Genomic DNA, 14770 nt, shown 5'->3' with positions numbered 1-14770 from the left:
TTGGGTCTCTAGTACAATGATTAGGACATGAAGACCAAATTACTTTGTGAACAAAGTTTAAATCACTAAGAGCAGAGCACTTTACAGCTGAAGTTCAGTGAGAGCATCCACCTGCCGATGGGGCTGTGGTCAGGGAAGGACTTTGCAACCCGACGCCTAGAACCCTCTGTGTAATGAAGGGTGGCCCAGACTCCCCTCTCTACCTCCTACATGCTGGGATGACAGGTGTGTGTCATTATGCCTGACTGGATTTCTAGCTAGAATAACTTGAGAGATTACACTGGGACCATGGAAAGGAGTGACAAGGCTGAACAGCTGACCAGAGGTAAACATCACGGTTGTGTCTGTTTACCCTGACAGGGTGGAGCTCTAGCAGAACCAATTATGCAGGAAAGAACACTATTTCTTAGGACTTCCTAGGTTAAAAAAAAAAACAACTTCAAAAACAGGAACCAGACTATATAAAGTAACCGTACTTAGCCAGTAACCCAAACTAAAAGCAAAGCTATGTTTATTTTGTATGTAAAATGATAGTTGTAGTGATCCAGTCTAATCCTAAAGATTTTTAAATCAGTCAATGACAACCAGCTTCAGTTACACCAACACAGACCAGGTAGAGCATCTGAGCAGTAAACACACGCTTCAGTAAGAGTGCAGTTACTCCTGCCTTCTCACACGAACACCTATGAGTAGCCTGGAACTGTACACATCTTACAAACTGGGAGGCTAAGACTCAACAGCTAATTTCTCACTGCTGTCGCCTCTACAGTCCCTGAGAGACTCTTTTCTGGACCTGGGCCCTACATGCTGGTCTGGCCTCTGTGCTGGCTGGGGGTTCCTTGTGGAATCACCGGGAAACGCTTGTTCATTTCCTCCCACGGAGTCAGGCACAAGGGCTTGGGTACTGAGCAAGGCAAGTTCTTCATCAGCTACTGAATCACAGTCCGGCAGAGAAACGCCACTGGCCTTCTGAAATGGCGTTCTCCTCTGCGGGGAACTGGGCTCTTTTTTAATAGGTGTTGCATATTTCGTGCCACAGCTCCGTGGTGGCTGAAAAGCCTTCTGTGCAGCTGGAGAGACAAAGGTACAGATGGGACTGACCGGGGGCGGTAAGGGCAGCCGACTTAGGAAATCCAAGGCTCTTCTTTTTCGACAGGTTTTTGGGTCATCAATCTCGTTCTCTCCACCACAAGACTTTGCTGCCATCTGGGCTGAGTGAGCCAGGGGTGTAGACTTCCCTTTTGGTGTGCAGTGTGATAAAGGACTTTGATAACTTTGCTGACCAGTAGGTGAAATTCTCTAACAAAACACACAAAAGAGGAACCTATCACAATAAACACTTGTATATAAATAAATTAGAATTAACCTTTCATTAGAAAATACCTATACACACCAACAGGACACCTTTCCTTTCCAATTGCCAAAGGGTAAATAATGCCAAACATTCATGCTCTTATTCCTCACCCACAGGAAATAATTTTGCAAAGTGACCGATGTATAAAAATGGCCAGAAATGAGCCAGGTGTGGTGGTGCATGCCTTTAGTCCCAGCACTGGGGAGGCAGAGGCAGAGGCAGGCAGATTTCTGAGTTTGAGGCCAGCCTGGTCTACAAAGTGAGTTCCAGGTCAGCCAGGGCTATACAGAGAAACCCTGTTTCGAAAAAAAAAAAAGGCTAGAAAAGATCCTAATATAAGATTAAAAAGAAAGAAATAAACAAATACATGACATCATTTATGCTTTAACTTTCCAAGTGTTACAACCCCCCAAAACGACAGGCTTGTCAAAATCATTTTAAAAAGGATACACACTGCTCAACAACTCCTCCTACTTCTTCTGAACGTTTACTTACTTTGTGTACATGTTGCTTGTGTGCATGTGTGTATGTGTGCATGCAAGTACTCAGATGCTACAACATACCTAAGGAAGTCAGAGGACTACTTGTGGGAGTCTGATCTACTTCCTCCGGAGAGAGACCAAGGCTGGCCTCCATGGAGCTCTAACGCCTTTCTTTTCTCAGTCCTGAGTCTCAGACAACTGTTTAGTGTTTTTCTTTGCCAGGCTCCTAACTGTAACAAGCGCTTTTCTTGTATGGGGTGAGGACTGCTTGATTGAATTAAGGTGCTAAGCAGTGCCACCAGTCTGACCAGCCCTGGCAGCCAGGCACCCCTGTGATTAAGGAGTCACCTGAGCTTAAGACACTAAGCAACAGCTGTGGGCCAGCCTTCCCAGCTCAGGAGCCAGCAAAGGACCTTGCAAGCACACATTCTCGAAGGGCCAACAGTGTAGTCTGCTCCTAGAGTTTTACATTCATACTTAAATAAGATATGATTTCCACATAGCCTATGCCTCAGCTACAGCAAGCTAACCACAGGTTAAATGCAGTTTAGTTCCATCATGTTTGCTAGGACATACGACACACCTTACTTCCATACTAACTTACCAGGAACTGACCTCCTGCACCCAGGAGATCTGAAGCACAGCAAGTGGAGGCTGCGTGGGGTTCTCGGGTGGGGCCTTTGTTCGGCGTGGACCACTTGGGACTGTCTCCCTTAAGCACGTGTATAAGCTTCTTTTCTGCCTCCTTGTAAAATGTATCGATATTCTAAGAGAATAAATTGGAAAAGCCTGTGCTGAGTGGCTAATTCACACATTCATGTTCTCAGAAAGTGTTTTCTTTCAGAAATAAAACATTCAGAACAGAACAGAAGAATGAAACCCATTTTTGTTTGTTCTTTAGCTAGGGTCTTGAGATACACACACACATACACACACACATGGGTGTGTGTGTATGTGTGTGTGTTTGTATGGCCTATGGTCTGGTGTTCACTGTATAGCCAAAGCTGACACTGAAATTCTGGACCCGCAGGCATGTGCCACCATGCCTTGTAAGACACTTAAAATTCGATGTAAATCTAGTTCCCAGTACTGGGGTGAGGGGGGAGAGTACTGGGGTGAGGGGAAGGGTGTGAATGAGCACACATGGGTGTGTGTGTGAATGAGCACATGTGCACATGTGTGGAATCACTGGGCTGAAAGCACTCTCCAGGCACCTGTTGGTCCAGCTTCCAAGTCCCTAATCTCACCTCAATAGCATGCTTCAAGTTGTTGACTTTCTCCTGAAAGTAGGCCTCCTTTGGACTGGCAGAAAATATGGAAAAATGGCCAGCAAATAAGGTCGGCACTCCTGATGTGGATTCTGGCTGGCACTGGAGGTTGCTTGCGGCAATTAGCACACGTGGCTTTATGTCTTCATTAAGGTCTATCCTGAATTTCACCACTAATAAATTAAGGCACTCGTCTGACAGGTAGACCAAAGGAGCAAGACCTAGGATGAAAATGCCAGTCATTGTCATCTTTAGAACTGCGAGGATATCGATATACACAGAATTTCTAGAATGACCCATTACTTAAGGTGTTCAAACTTCAGTGCCAAACATTTCGAGGCCACAGGGCAGCATATACACTGATAATTGCCCAGGAGAGTGAACATTTGATACATCCTTTTGAAGAAAACACTGGCATTGCCTAGCAAAGCTATGGCCATCCTACCTTCCACTGGGGGTTCTTACTTCTAGCACTCTGCTCTGAAGACTGATGACCATTAAATAATAGTAAAATACATGTGAGCAAGGGCCACGGTAGCGGCTGCACCTAGGTCACCCTGCATAGTCTGAAACTGTGGAGTGCTGGAAGCAACTCATCAGCTCTCGCTCACAGGGAGCGACTGTGTTCCATCCACAATGGTTTCCTGGGCAGCTGTGAAAAGAAGGAAGAAAACCCCAAGGCAGTGCTAACTAGGAAAAGCTCTCCAGAAAGACATAGCAGGAAGGAGACATGGAGAACGCATACACGTTCCTACTGCTCTGAGCCAAGAGTGAGGAAGACTGAACAGGAAACTGAACAGGTAAGGACTTGAGGGGCAGGGGAGGACCAGACTCAGGGGAGAGGTAGTTCCTCAGGGAGGAAAGATACTTCTCCTACCACAGCTTTTGTATGGCTCTGACTCTGACTCTTACAATCAGTAACAGACCTTAGCTCTACTTGTTTATTTTTGGTTTTTTGAGACAAGGTTTCTCTGTGTAGTCCTGGCTGTCTTGGAACTTGTTCTATAGTCCAGGCTGGCCTTGAACTCATGGGGATTGGCCTGCGTCTGCCTCCCAAGTGCTGGGATTAAAGGCATGCACCCCTTCCCCCATGTGTAGACCTCAGTTTCCCCATTCACTTCCCACTAAAGGGGAAGCAATGTTGATACAGGACTGCAGCACAGATCATAGATGAACTGGCAGCGCCTTGTGCTTCCAAAATGTAAAAAACTGTTGAGAAAATGAAGGAGGGTTACTGAGAGCTATGGGTGGCCTGGGCCTGGGCAGCCCTGGGGCGTACCTAGGCTAGGCTCTCCCACTCTCTTAGGTAATGATTTCCTGACCTTCCACATACTGACCTCAGTGGATGGATGGATGAGTTTGTTTCATTTTCAGCAAGGAAACAAAAGCCATCAAAAGAGGTCTGTGCAAGTGTCTACCTCTCCATCAATTTCTGCATTGGTACCCTATCTAAGTACTCTTGCCTGTCTGCTGATGGATACAGCTTGTCTCATCTGTGTCTGGATACAGGATGTTCTGTGCTGACTGCCCAGTGTCAGCCTTGCCTCTCTTCCTTAGCTTCTTCAGCACACTGTCCCCTCAGTGTGCCAGCAACACTTTACCTGAAAACTATTCTCTTGATCATGATTCCATTTTCCTTTCATTCCCTTTAAACAAGTGACGAAGCAGAGATATGATACACCCAACTCTCATAAGAACAGACAGGAAAGAGAGGCTACTTAGGAGCAGCCCAGGGGCAGAAGAAGAGAGAAAGAGGTGAGGACAGTTTTACAGAGAGCAGCCAGACATAGGGGTGGGGTGTGTGTGTACATGGCAGTCTTACCAGGACAGTATTACAGAGACAGGTTACAGAGAGAACAAGCTAGACACAGGTGAAGACAGAACTAGCCAGAGAATGACAAGGAGCCAAAAGATTAGAACAGATTGCCAGAGTTAGTTAGAAGCCATGCCGAGCCATTCAGTCAGAAGCAGAGAGAAGCTTCTGTCAGTTTGAATCAGTCAGCTTAGGGAAAAGTTTGGCCCAGAACACCTGAGTTGAACCAGTTAGCCATTGTCCAGAAAGAACCAGAAAGGTCGGGCTTATTCAGCAGTAAGCCTCTGAGACAAAAATTATATCTGGTGTAAATTACCTTTACACCAGACACTCACGAAGCAGCCATACCCACCACCTCTATTCCGATGCTCCCCTTGTTCTGCTCAGTCAGCCAGTCTCTCTCCATGGAAAGGGATCCGCCACATAGCCAAAGCCAACTACCATGTCTTGGTCCTCACCTCACACCAATGCTGGGAAAAAGCTTTGGATAGGCTTAATCTCTCTCTCTCTCTCTCTCTCTCTCTCTCTCTCTCTCTCTCTCTCTCACACACACACACACACACACACACACACACACACACACGGCAATGCCTCTTCTTTCAGCATACTGTGCTCCTCAGCACTCCACCTCTCTGTACTCCTCTGCACTCACTGCCTCCTTTATATGTGTCAAAACAGAGCCTTCTGTCTCCTCTTCTCCACTCAGAGGGCATACATTCAGTCTCTCTGCTTTGCATCTCTCAGGTATACAAATGCTATTAAAGTCTGCATCTTCAGCTCTGACTACCGCTCAAGTACTCTGTCTGATCTAAAGTTCATGTGTCTGTGAGCACAGTTGTGAAGCCACATCTCAGAAGCTTCCCATGCAGCTGAGACACCAGCCACAAACCATGCCCCCCGGGCTTGTTATCAAGTCTTTCCTTGCAAGTGGCAATCTCAGTCTTCCACAGCTTCGGACACCCACACTGTTCCCCTACCTTCAGAGGGTAACCAGAACCTGTCTGCTGTTCTGAATCGTGTCCACAGCTTCTATCTACTTTGTCATCCTCTCCTGCCTAGACTCTTACCATGGCATCCTCCTGGAGTCCCTGTTTGTGCCCACGCCTTCTGTACTGTATGTTCAATGTAATAGCTCAAGTGATATGTGAAAAGGTCAAAGCCTGTCCCTCATCTACCTTCCTGTGACTTCCCATCACCATTTAAGTAAAAGTTAAAATATATACAAGGGAGCCAGCAAGATGGCTCAGTGGGTAAAGGTGACTATTGTGTAACCCTGATAGTCCAAGTTCAATCCTGAGACCCTACATCAAGGTATACAGAAAGAACCATCTCCATAAAGCTGACTTGCCCTCTGACCTCTGCACACATGCCACACATAATAATCAATATAAAATGTAAAAGTATATCCAAGCACCCATACACCTGGTTCTTCTGTGCCTTTCTCACGCTCCACCAAAGCATACAGCCACCCAGGACTCTCCTCAGGCTCTGCAGGCTTCTCTTTCAGTTTTTTTCTGGCACCATCAATGAGGTCTTTTCTGAATGCTGTCTAAAATGGCAGCTGAGCATCAGCTCTGTCTGCACCCTGTCCTTTCTTCTTCCCTTTGGCCCTCCATTGTTTTGTTTGTTACCTCCTCCTCCTCCTCCCACCACAGTGCTCCCAGGAAGGAATTCTTCTCTGCTGTGCACCTGGCATGGAACAATTACTCAGTAAATACTAATGGAATCCACAAATGAGCTACCCACCTTCTATAACAGGCAGTGTGCGGATTCAGTGTGACTCAGATAACAGGGAATGACATGGCTATGTGGCTGATGAACATAACAGCTAGAGACAAACCCCACGTCAGTCAGCTACTACTCACCAAACACAGAGGGAAGGAAGGAAGGTGAGCAGGGAAGGAGAGTGGGAGGGGAAGGGAGGATTTGCAGGCACAGTGGAGGACAGAACACAACCTGTAAGGAAAACACCACAGAACAAGGAAATTCTTTTTTCTTTTCTTTTCTTTTTTTTTTTTTTTTTTTTGGTTTCTCGAGACAGGGTTTCTCTGTATAGCCCTGGCTGTCCTGGAACTCACTTTGTACACTAGGCCTGCCTGGAACTCAGAAATCCACCTGCCTCTGCCTCTGCCTCCCAAGTGCTGGGATTAAAGGCGTGCACCACTACCGCCCATCGAACAAGGAAATTCTTAAGATTTTTCAAAGTGACTCTGCTATGAAACTTTAGACTCTCGGGATCAGGGACAACAAACAGATCTGTAAGATGGAAAGGAGCCTGCAGGACCACAGAAACTGAAAGCATGTGTTATTTTACCACAACAGGACAGACTTGTGCATGAAATGGCAAAGTGAGATGTGCACAGTGTGTACAGAAAGCAAAATTAAAGACAAAACTGCCTGTGATCATAATGGATAAAGATAGGAAATACAACAAAAAAAGCAAATAGAAGCAAAAATAATTGTACTTTCATACAAGTGACATTCCTGAGGCAAGGTTCCTGACAGGGAATGAGGACAAAAAGCAGAGTGTGAAGCTTGAAGAGCTTTCAGGCCCAGGGCTGCACAGAAGCTGGTGTCAGGGCCAGTGAATGCTTCTGCAAGGACACTGCTCTTCCAGAGGACCCACACATCGTTCCTGGCCATCTCAAAACAATGCAAAAGACTGAGACAACAGAAAGGACAGTGAGCAACCAGAGATGGGAGGAATGGGAAAACTCTAATGGCAAAGATGTGCCCAAGGAATTTATCACGTGTGGTAGAGCTTGTCCTATGGCACTTGCTCCTTTAGGGTGGGAGATGGAGATAGACAGGGCCCTGCCTTTACAACACTGTATCCCAAAAGGGAGCCAGTTGTGTGGTGGAGACACTGTTAGGTGCTGAGGAGTGCTGTTGCAGGATATTTGATCACACTGTGAACCCCGAGATTGTGTTATTTACTTAAAAACACCTGTTTCTAGTTGTAGTGTGGTTCATCCTTAACACACACCTTTAATCCCTCTGGCTGGAATATAGAAATGTCTTTAGTATACATCTTTAATCCCAAGCAATGTAGGTAAGGTTAGTTTGTAGAAGGAAGCAGTCAAGTTTGAAAGTCTAACTGAGGGGCAGACAAAGCGACGAATCCGAGAAAGATCTGACAGAATGAATCAGAGATAGGCTATTCCCAACTCTCACAAGAAAAGGCCAAGAGGTTACTTAAGAGATCACCACAGAAAAGAGAGAAAGAGAAAGGGGCAGTTTTACTGGGACAGTTACAGAAAGATGGGTTGCAGAGAGAGAACAAGCTAGACACAGAAGACAGAATGAGCCAGAGAATGAGAAGGAGCCAGAAGATGAGAACATATTGCCAAAGTCAGTACAAGGTCAAGCAGAGCAATTCAGTGAAGAGGCCGAGAAAGAGACAGATTGAATCAGTCGGCTTGAGCCAGAACAGCTGAGTTGAACCAGCCAGCCAGAGCTCAGAAAGAACTGGAAAAGGTAAGCTTATTCAGCAGTAAGTCTCAAAGGTTGGAAACATTCTAGAACTAGATAAGATTGTATGGAGGCCAGAAGCTTCCAGGACTAGGGTGAGGTTAGCAGATTGTGGCAGTAAGCCTCAGAGACAACAATTACTACAGGAGAACAGAAGCTACTTTTACAGAGTGCCAAGGAAGACAGCAAAGTTAAAAGAAGAACACGGGTTTGGGAAAGGAGTAGGCACTGTTTTGCTGGGCCTCTTGCAAGGCTCCATTTGACCAGCACCATGAGGGCACAGAAGCCAGCATGGCTGTCTATGGGAACAGTGAGGGTAACTGATGGAACAGCAAGGGCACATCACATGGTTAATGTGCAATGAGGGAGAGCAAGGAGCTAATGCTGAGGCATCTATAGATAAATAATAAAAACAATAAATAATCAAGAAATGGAAGGCTGTGCCTACACAGGGGTCTTGGCTGAACTTTCACATTTGTGCACACTGCAGGTCAAAAAGGAAAGAGCCTTGTAGGTAAAAGGCACAATAAAACAGGGAGGGACAGAGATTAGTGTCAACATCTGCAGAGCAGTGTGAGCTCTAGGTGTGATCCCCAGAAATACAAAATAAAACTAATAAATAAATGCATAAGTACATACATACATACATACATACATACATACATACATGAGAGATGAAGCCAGCCAAGATGCTGGAGACTATTAAAAGCTTGAGAGATCAGAGGTTAGAATGCTCCACCAATAGGTCAGATTATAATTATTTGATTGTAACTACTGAAAAATCACTTTATAAAGTTAAATAGCATAAAACAGAATATAAGTTATTCTTCTGAAGTACTATCGAATTGTTTTTTATTAAGAAACAAGGCAGCTGGGCTGTGGTGGTGCACACCTTTAATCCCACTGACTGCTCTTCCAAAGTCCTGAGTTCAAATCCCAGCAACCACATGATGGCTCATAACCATCCGTAATGAGAGATCTGACGCCCTCTTCTGAGGGGTCTTAAGTGTACTTACATATAATAAATAAATAAATCCTTTTTTTTTTTGGTTTTTCTCTGAGTAGCCCTGGCTGGACTCAAACTTGGAAATCCACCTGCCTCTGCCTTCCAAGTGCTAGGATTAGAGGGTGTGCCACCACTGCTCAGCATAAATAAATCTTAAAAAAACAAAACAAAACAAAAACCCCCAAATTTAAGAAGGCAATTGGTTCAAGAGAACCAATGAAAAGCGACATTAGACACTCTGTACATTACCTATTGGTTTTACAACAGAAACTACAACTCCTACGACATCCACTTCAGAACAGGGAGGCTGAAAGGCTGGGTCTGACAGTCTGCTGAAGTGAAGGGACTCCCTGGGCTGGTAAACCTGGAGTAAAGTCTCACTGGAAACCTGCAGGAAGCAGAACAAAGAATCAGCATATTGAAGCTCTAAGAAGGGCTCTGCATTGATCAAGGTGGAAACTGTGTAAGGAGAGGTGCAGACCGGCAGCTGTTGATACTGAGTTCTTTTGGTGGCTGTTAACTGGATGCTGGGCCGTTCAAATTTACTCTTCGATTTTGACACTGCAAGATGATAGATTCTGTATCTCTTTCCTTCTGTTAACAGGGAGGATAAGTCTGATGATGGACGCCAGATACTCAACAGAGCTGTTCAGAGAAAGAAAGGGACATGTTCAGAGAAAGAAAGGGACATGACAGGTAGACACACTGGTGACCATTTTCTGAAACATGGTGAAAACAAAGACCCAAGGCTTCCCTGCTCTGTGGGTGGTGCTCGGAGCCCATTTCACTCATTGGATTTTACATGAATTTCATACTCTGTCATCTGGAAGATCACCTTTTAATTTAACAAACTGAATTAAAAAAAACAAAAAACAAAAAACCTTGCATACTAACCTGATTTTTCCTTTTTCTTGTAGCTTGTAACCCGCAGCTTCCACACAGTTGTAACATCCCTTGATAAACCCTCTTCTTTCTCAGCGGATTCTAGGGCCTTTCGGAATTCTGACTGGATCCGTGCTTGTTTCTTATCATTCAGCATTTGTCTGTAGTTGTTCAAGGCTCTTAGCTGCTCTTCGCTGAAACAAGCCTGTGAGCATTTAAGCATTGAAACAGAGCAGACACCATGGCAGTCCCGCCTGTCCTAGCAGGGCTGCCTCATGTGAGACCAGACCAGACCTGAGGGTGCGGATCACTACTCAGGCTATCACACAATGCTCTAGGGACCTCAAACGGCTTCACTGTGAGTCCCTGTGACAGATTTCCCTAGGGCTAAGCCAAACCTTGACTACTAAGTGTCTTCTAACCATAACCAGCACATGTACATTTCAAATGGCTGACATGAACATTGACAGAAGGATGGATTTGTGCCTGGTAAATGTCCTAATTACTTGACCTTCACAGGCAGGCCAGGATTTGTGTGCTATTACTGTTTCAGTGTTAGAGCTGCTGAGAGTGAGGCACAGACAAATTCAATAACTGCATAGCTGACATAGGACAGGCTGGCTCAATGGCTTTTTTCCTTACTTCCAAATGAATTATTTATTTTTTATGTGCGTTAGTGTTCTACCTGCATGTATGCATATGTAAGGGTGACAAATCACTTGAAGCTAGATTACAGACAATTGTGAGCTGCCATGTAGGTGATGGGAATTGAACACGGGTCCTCTGGAAGAACAGCCAATGCTCTTAATTGCTGCAGCCCAATAAACTTAATTTAATAGTAATTTAATAGTTCCTCTGTGGAACAACATACAATTTTTAAAAAGCTTTTTGTATATTCATCTATTTAATGTGTACATGTGTACCTGTAGCTACAGGTAGTTGTGAGCTGCCTAACATGGGTACTTGGAACTTGAGTAAGAGCTCTGACATTCTTAACTGCTAAGCCGTTTCTCCAGACAGAATTCTGTTGTGTCCCCAGCTCATACAACTTGCCATTCTGCTGTTTAGTCCCTAGAGTACGTGGGACACAGACACGTGCCACACAGCTGGCTAAAAAAGCAAGCTCTGCCTGCTTAAAAATAAATTAATTAATAAACAAATTAATTAACTAATAGTACCTAGGTATAGTGGTACATGTCTTTAGTTCTAGCACTCAGGAGGCAGAGGCAGATTTCTGTGAGTTCAAGGCCAGTCTGGTCTACAGAGCGAGTTCTAGGACAGCCAGGGTACACAAAGAATCCCTGTTTCAAAAAAACCATGAAAAAACTGTTTAATTTGAGTGTGCATAAGTCAGAAGAAAACTGGAAGGAGCTGGTTCTCTGCTTATACCCTTTGGGTCCCAGGGACTGAACTAAGGCTGTAGGCTCGGCAGCAGGAGCCTTTACCAACTGGCCTTCTCTCTGGTCCTTTGACTGCACATTAAACTATGTGAATGTCATACATGAAACTCTCAAACTTTTTCATTCTCTACTTGATGCAGAATCAAGGACTTGCCACAGAAATCCCCCTGAAAGATGCAGTATTTCAACATGGGCTTGCTCTAATGGCCAGCAGGAAAGAGCTTCCCAGCGGGCTGGGGACTGAGGCTCATCACCTGGTTCTTCCTCACCTCAAGGTGATCTGGGTCTGATGCATCCTGCACTGCTGCATAGAGCTCTGCCCCATCCTGCAGAGCATGGACTTGCTGCCGTGTGAGTGCGCGGGACAGCACACACCGCTGTGTTGTGTCTTCTGCGGGAGGAAGGGAAGAAAGCAACAGTGATTGGCTAGAACCAAAACTTAGGAGTGAAAACCATAGAGTCAAGCAAAAGCACCAAAAGGAGGGAGGTTAGACAAAAAAGAGCCACAAAGAGCAGCAGGACAGCTCAGCTGATAGTGGCACTAGTCACCAAGTCTAACAGCGGGGTCTGATCCCTGGGACCCACAAGGTAGGACAGAACAGCTTTACAAGCTGTCCTTGACTTCTGTACATGTGCTGTGACAGGAAAGAAAACATTAAAAACAAACAAACAGCTGTCTACTAATAGCTTCATTTAAGAAGAGGAGGAGGAAGAAAAGCAGCAGCATCAGAAGACGATGATGGTGACGACTGTTGCAGTCACAGTTAAAGCACCATACACTGGGGTTTATTTGTAACTTGTAACTTAAATAACTTATTTTTCATATTGATTGATTATTCATGAAAATGATATAATCTAATGATAATTTTAAATAAGCTAGATAGTGGAAGTCCAATCTGTGTTTTAAAAGTTCATTTCTGAGTAAGTGTATACATGTGTTTGTATGAAAGTGTGACCCTGGCATGTGGTGCATGGGATCCCTGGAATTGGACTGACGGGTGGTTATGGGTAGTGCAAACTGAACTCAGGTTTTCTGCAGGAGCGCAGAGCACTTTTTTTTTTTTTTTGGTTTCTCGAGACAGGGTTTCTCTGTGTAGCCCTGGCTGTCCTGGAACTCACTTTGTAGACCAGGCTGGCCTCGAACTCAGAAATCCACCTGCCTCTGCCTCTGCCTCCCAAGTGCTGGGATTAAAGGCGTGCGCCACCATGCCTGGCTTTCATTTCTTTGCATATGTGGTATTTTTTAAGTTAAAAGAAAAAAAAAGCAGATGCAGATTTTTTAAAAAAGCAATTACTTGATGAGAACTCATGTAATTTATAAAACACTGTAAGAAATAACAGTTTGGCCGGGCAGTGGTGGCACATGCCTTTAATCCCAACACTTGGGAGGGAGAGGCAGACGGATTTCTGAGATTGAGGCCAGTCTGGTCTACAGAGTGAGTTCCAGGACAGCTAGGGCTACACAGAGAAACCTTGTCTTGAAAAACCAAAAACCAAAACAAAAATAAAGAAATAACAGTTTGTAATATGAAGCCCATTTTACCTTCGGGGTCTTTAAACTCTGTGTGGACTTTGGTGAACAAGGCCTCTAGTTTTTTCTGCTGGGCCTCTGCAAATCTCAGTGCTTCCTTCTCCTCTTCTCTCTCACTACGAAATATGTACAATCCAGACACTGTCTTCTCCACCCACTGACAATGTACAAAAACAGCAAGGAACATTCAGATTCTCTCCAAAGAAGGGGATTACATGGTAAGTTTCAAAAGGCACCATACCTGTAAAGGGTACACTCTCTGAACAATGATGTCCACACAGCCAACATTTCCTCCGTCACTGAACAGTGAGGACAAGGGCAGAGGGAAGGGCCTGGGGTCACGAAAGAACCCCAGCTTGCTGTGCCAGCGAGCAGGCCTTGTGCTGTTTGCAGAAATCTGCAAAAAGGAAAGAGGAAGTCAACTTAGAAGTTAAACACAGGCCAGTCCATGGTGGTGCACACATGCAATCTCAGCACTGGAGAGGTAGAGGCAGGTGGATGGATCTCTGATTTCAAGGCCAGCCTAGCTTACAGAATGAGTTCTAGAACAGAAAAAAAAAAAAAGTTAAATACAAACTAAATTCTACTTTACAAGTTTCTTTCATTCTTTTGGGATCTTTTAAGAACATTTGTGGGGCTGGATCGATGGCTCAGTGCTTAAGAGCACTGACTGCTCTTCCAGGGGTCCTGAGTTCAATTCCCAGCAACCACATGGTGGCTTACAACCATCTGTAATAGGATCTGATGCCCTCGTTTGGTGTATCTGAAGACAGCTGCAGTGTACTCATATAAATAAATCTTTAAAAAAATTATGTCCTTGAAAATTAGATCACATATAATGAGCTGGTATGCTGTAAATATTATAGACTATCATGTAGTAGTAATGGGATCCAATACCCTCTTCTGGTGTGTCTGAAGACAGCAACAATGTATCCACATACATGAAATAAATAAATAAATAAATTTTTTTAAAAGAGAATATTCGTGTGTGTGTGTGTGTGTGTGTGTGTGTGTGTGTGTAGAGGGTGCTAAAGAGATGGTTCAGCAGTTAAGAGCACTGATTGCTCTTGCAGAGGATCTGGGTTCAATTCCCTCTTCTGGCCTTGGAGGGAACTGGCTGCATATGGTGCAAAGGCTAGAAAAACACTCAGACTCATAAAACTTTTTAAAAATATATCATAAAAATGACTGATAAAGGCAAAAAAAGTGAGTAATCAAAAACTGTACAAAAGGGAAACTACTTCAACATAATGTGTTTCTCAAGAATATTTCTACTGTAGGGCTTGGGATATAATCTACTGTAGTGCACCTGCCCAGAGTATGCAAGGTCTGATTCTCTAGCAGTACATGTGCGTGCACACACACACACACACACACACACACACACACACACACACACTCACACATACACTTCTGCAACAAAGGATCAATGCTATTTAAATATTTCAAATAGAAAAATAGGTGAGGGGTGGGAGATGGCTTAACTGGTAAAGGTCTTGCCCTGTATGCATGAGGATCTGAGTCCTATCTGCAGAAACACTGGGAAAATGCCAGGTATGGTGG

At 44.6% G+C, this 14770-nt stretch overlaps 1 protein-coding gene across 2 annotated transcripts in view; it reads right to left on the bottom strand.

The window, feature by feature from the left end:
- Window positions 1-490: 490 nt before the first annotated feature.
- Window positions 491-14770, bottom strand: part of Brca2 (BRCA2 DNA repair associated) — a 44428-nt gene continuing 30148 nt past the window's right edge. For both annotated transcript variants that reach the window (XM_021162873.1, XM_029477704.1), the window contains exons 19-27: window positions 13449-13604; window positions 13220-13364; window positions 11946-12067; window positions 10289-10481; window positions 9876-10039; window positions 9644-9782; window positions 3084-3325; window positions 2441-2602; window positions 491-1299 (exon numbers count right to left, since the gene is read on the bottom strand). In XM_021162873.1, the coding sequence (XP_021018532.1) occupies window positions 727-1299; window positions 2441-2602; window positions 3084-3325; window positions 9644-9782; window positions 9876-10039; window positions 10289-10481; window positions 11946-12067; window positions 13220-13364; window positions 13449-13604 (1896 nt within the window). In that variant the 3' untranslated portion in view covers window positions 491-726. The remainder of the gene's footprint in view (window positions 1300-2440; window positions 2603-3083; window positions 3326-9643; window positions 9783-9875; window positions 10040-10288; window positions 10482-11945; window positions 12068-13219; window positions 13365-13448; window positions 13605-14770) is intronic.

The sequence above is a fragment of the Mus caroli genome, chromosome 5 (genome assembly GCF_900094665.2).
Source record: "Mus caroli chromosome 5, CAROLI_EIJ_v1.1, whole genome shotgun sequence".
Classification (NCBI taxonomy): Eukaryota; Metazoa; Chordata; class Mammalia; order Rodentia; family Muridae; genus Mus; species Mus caroli.
The sequence above is the reverse complement of the archived record's forward strand: the minus strand, read 5'-3'. Positions and strand labels throughout refer to the sequence as shown.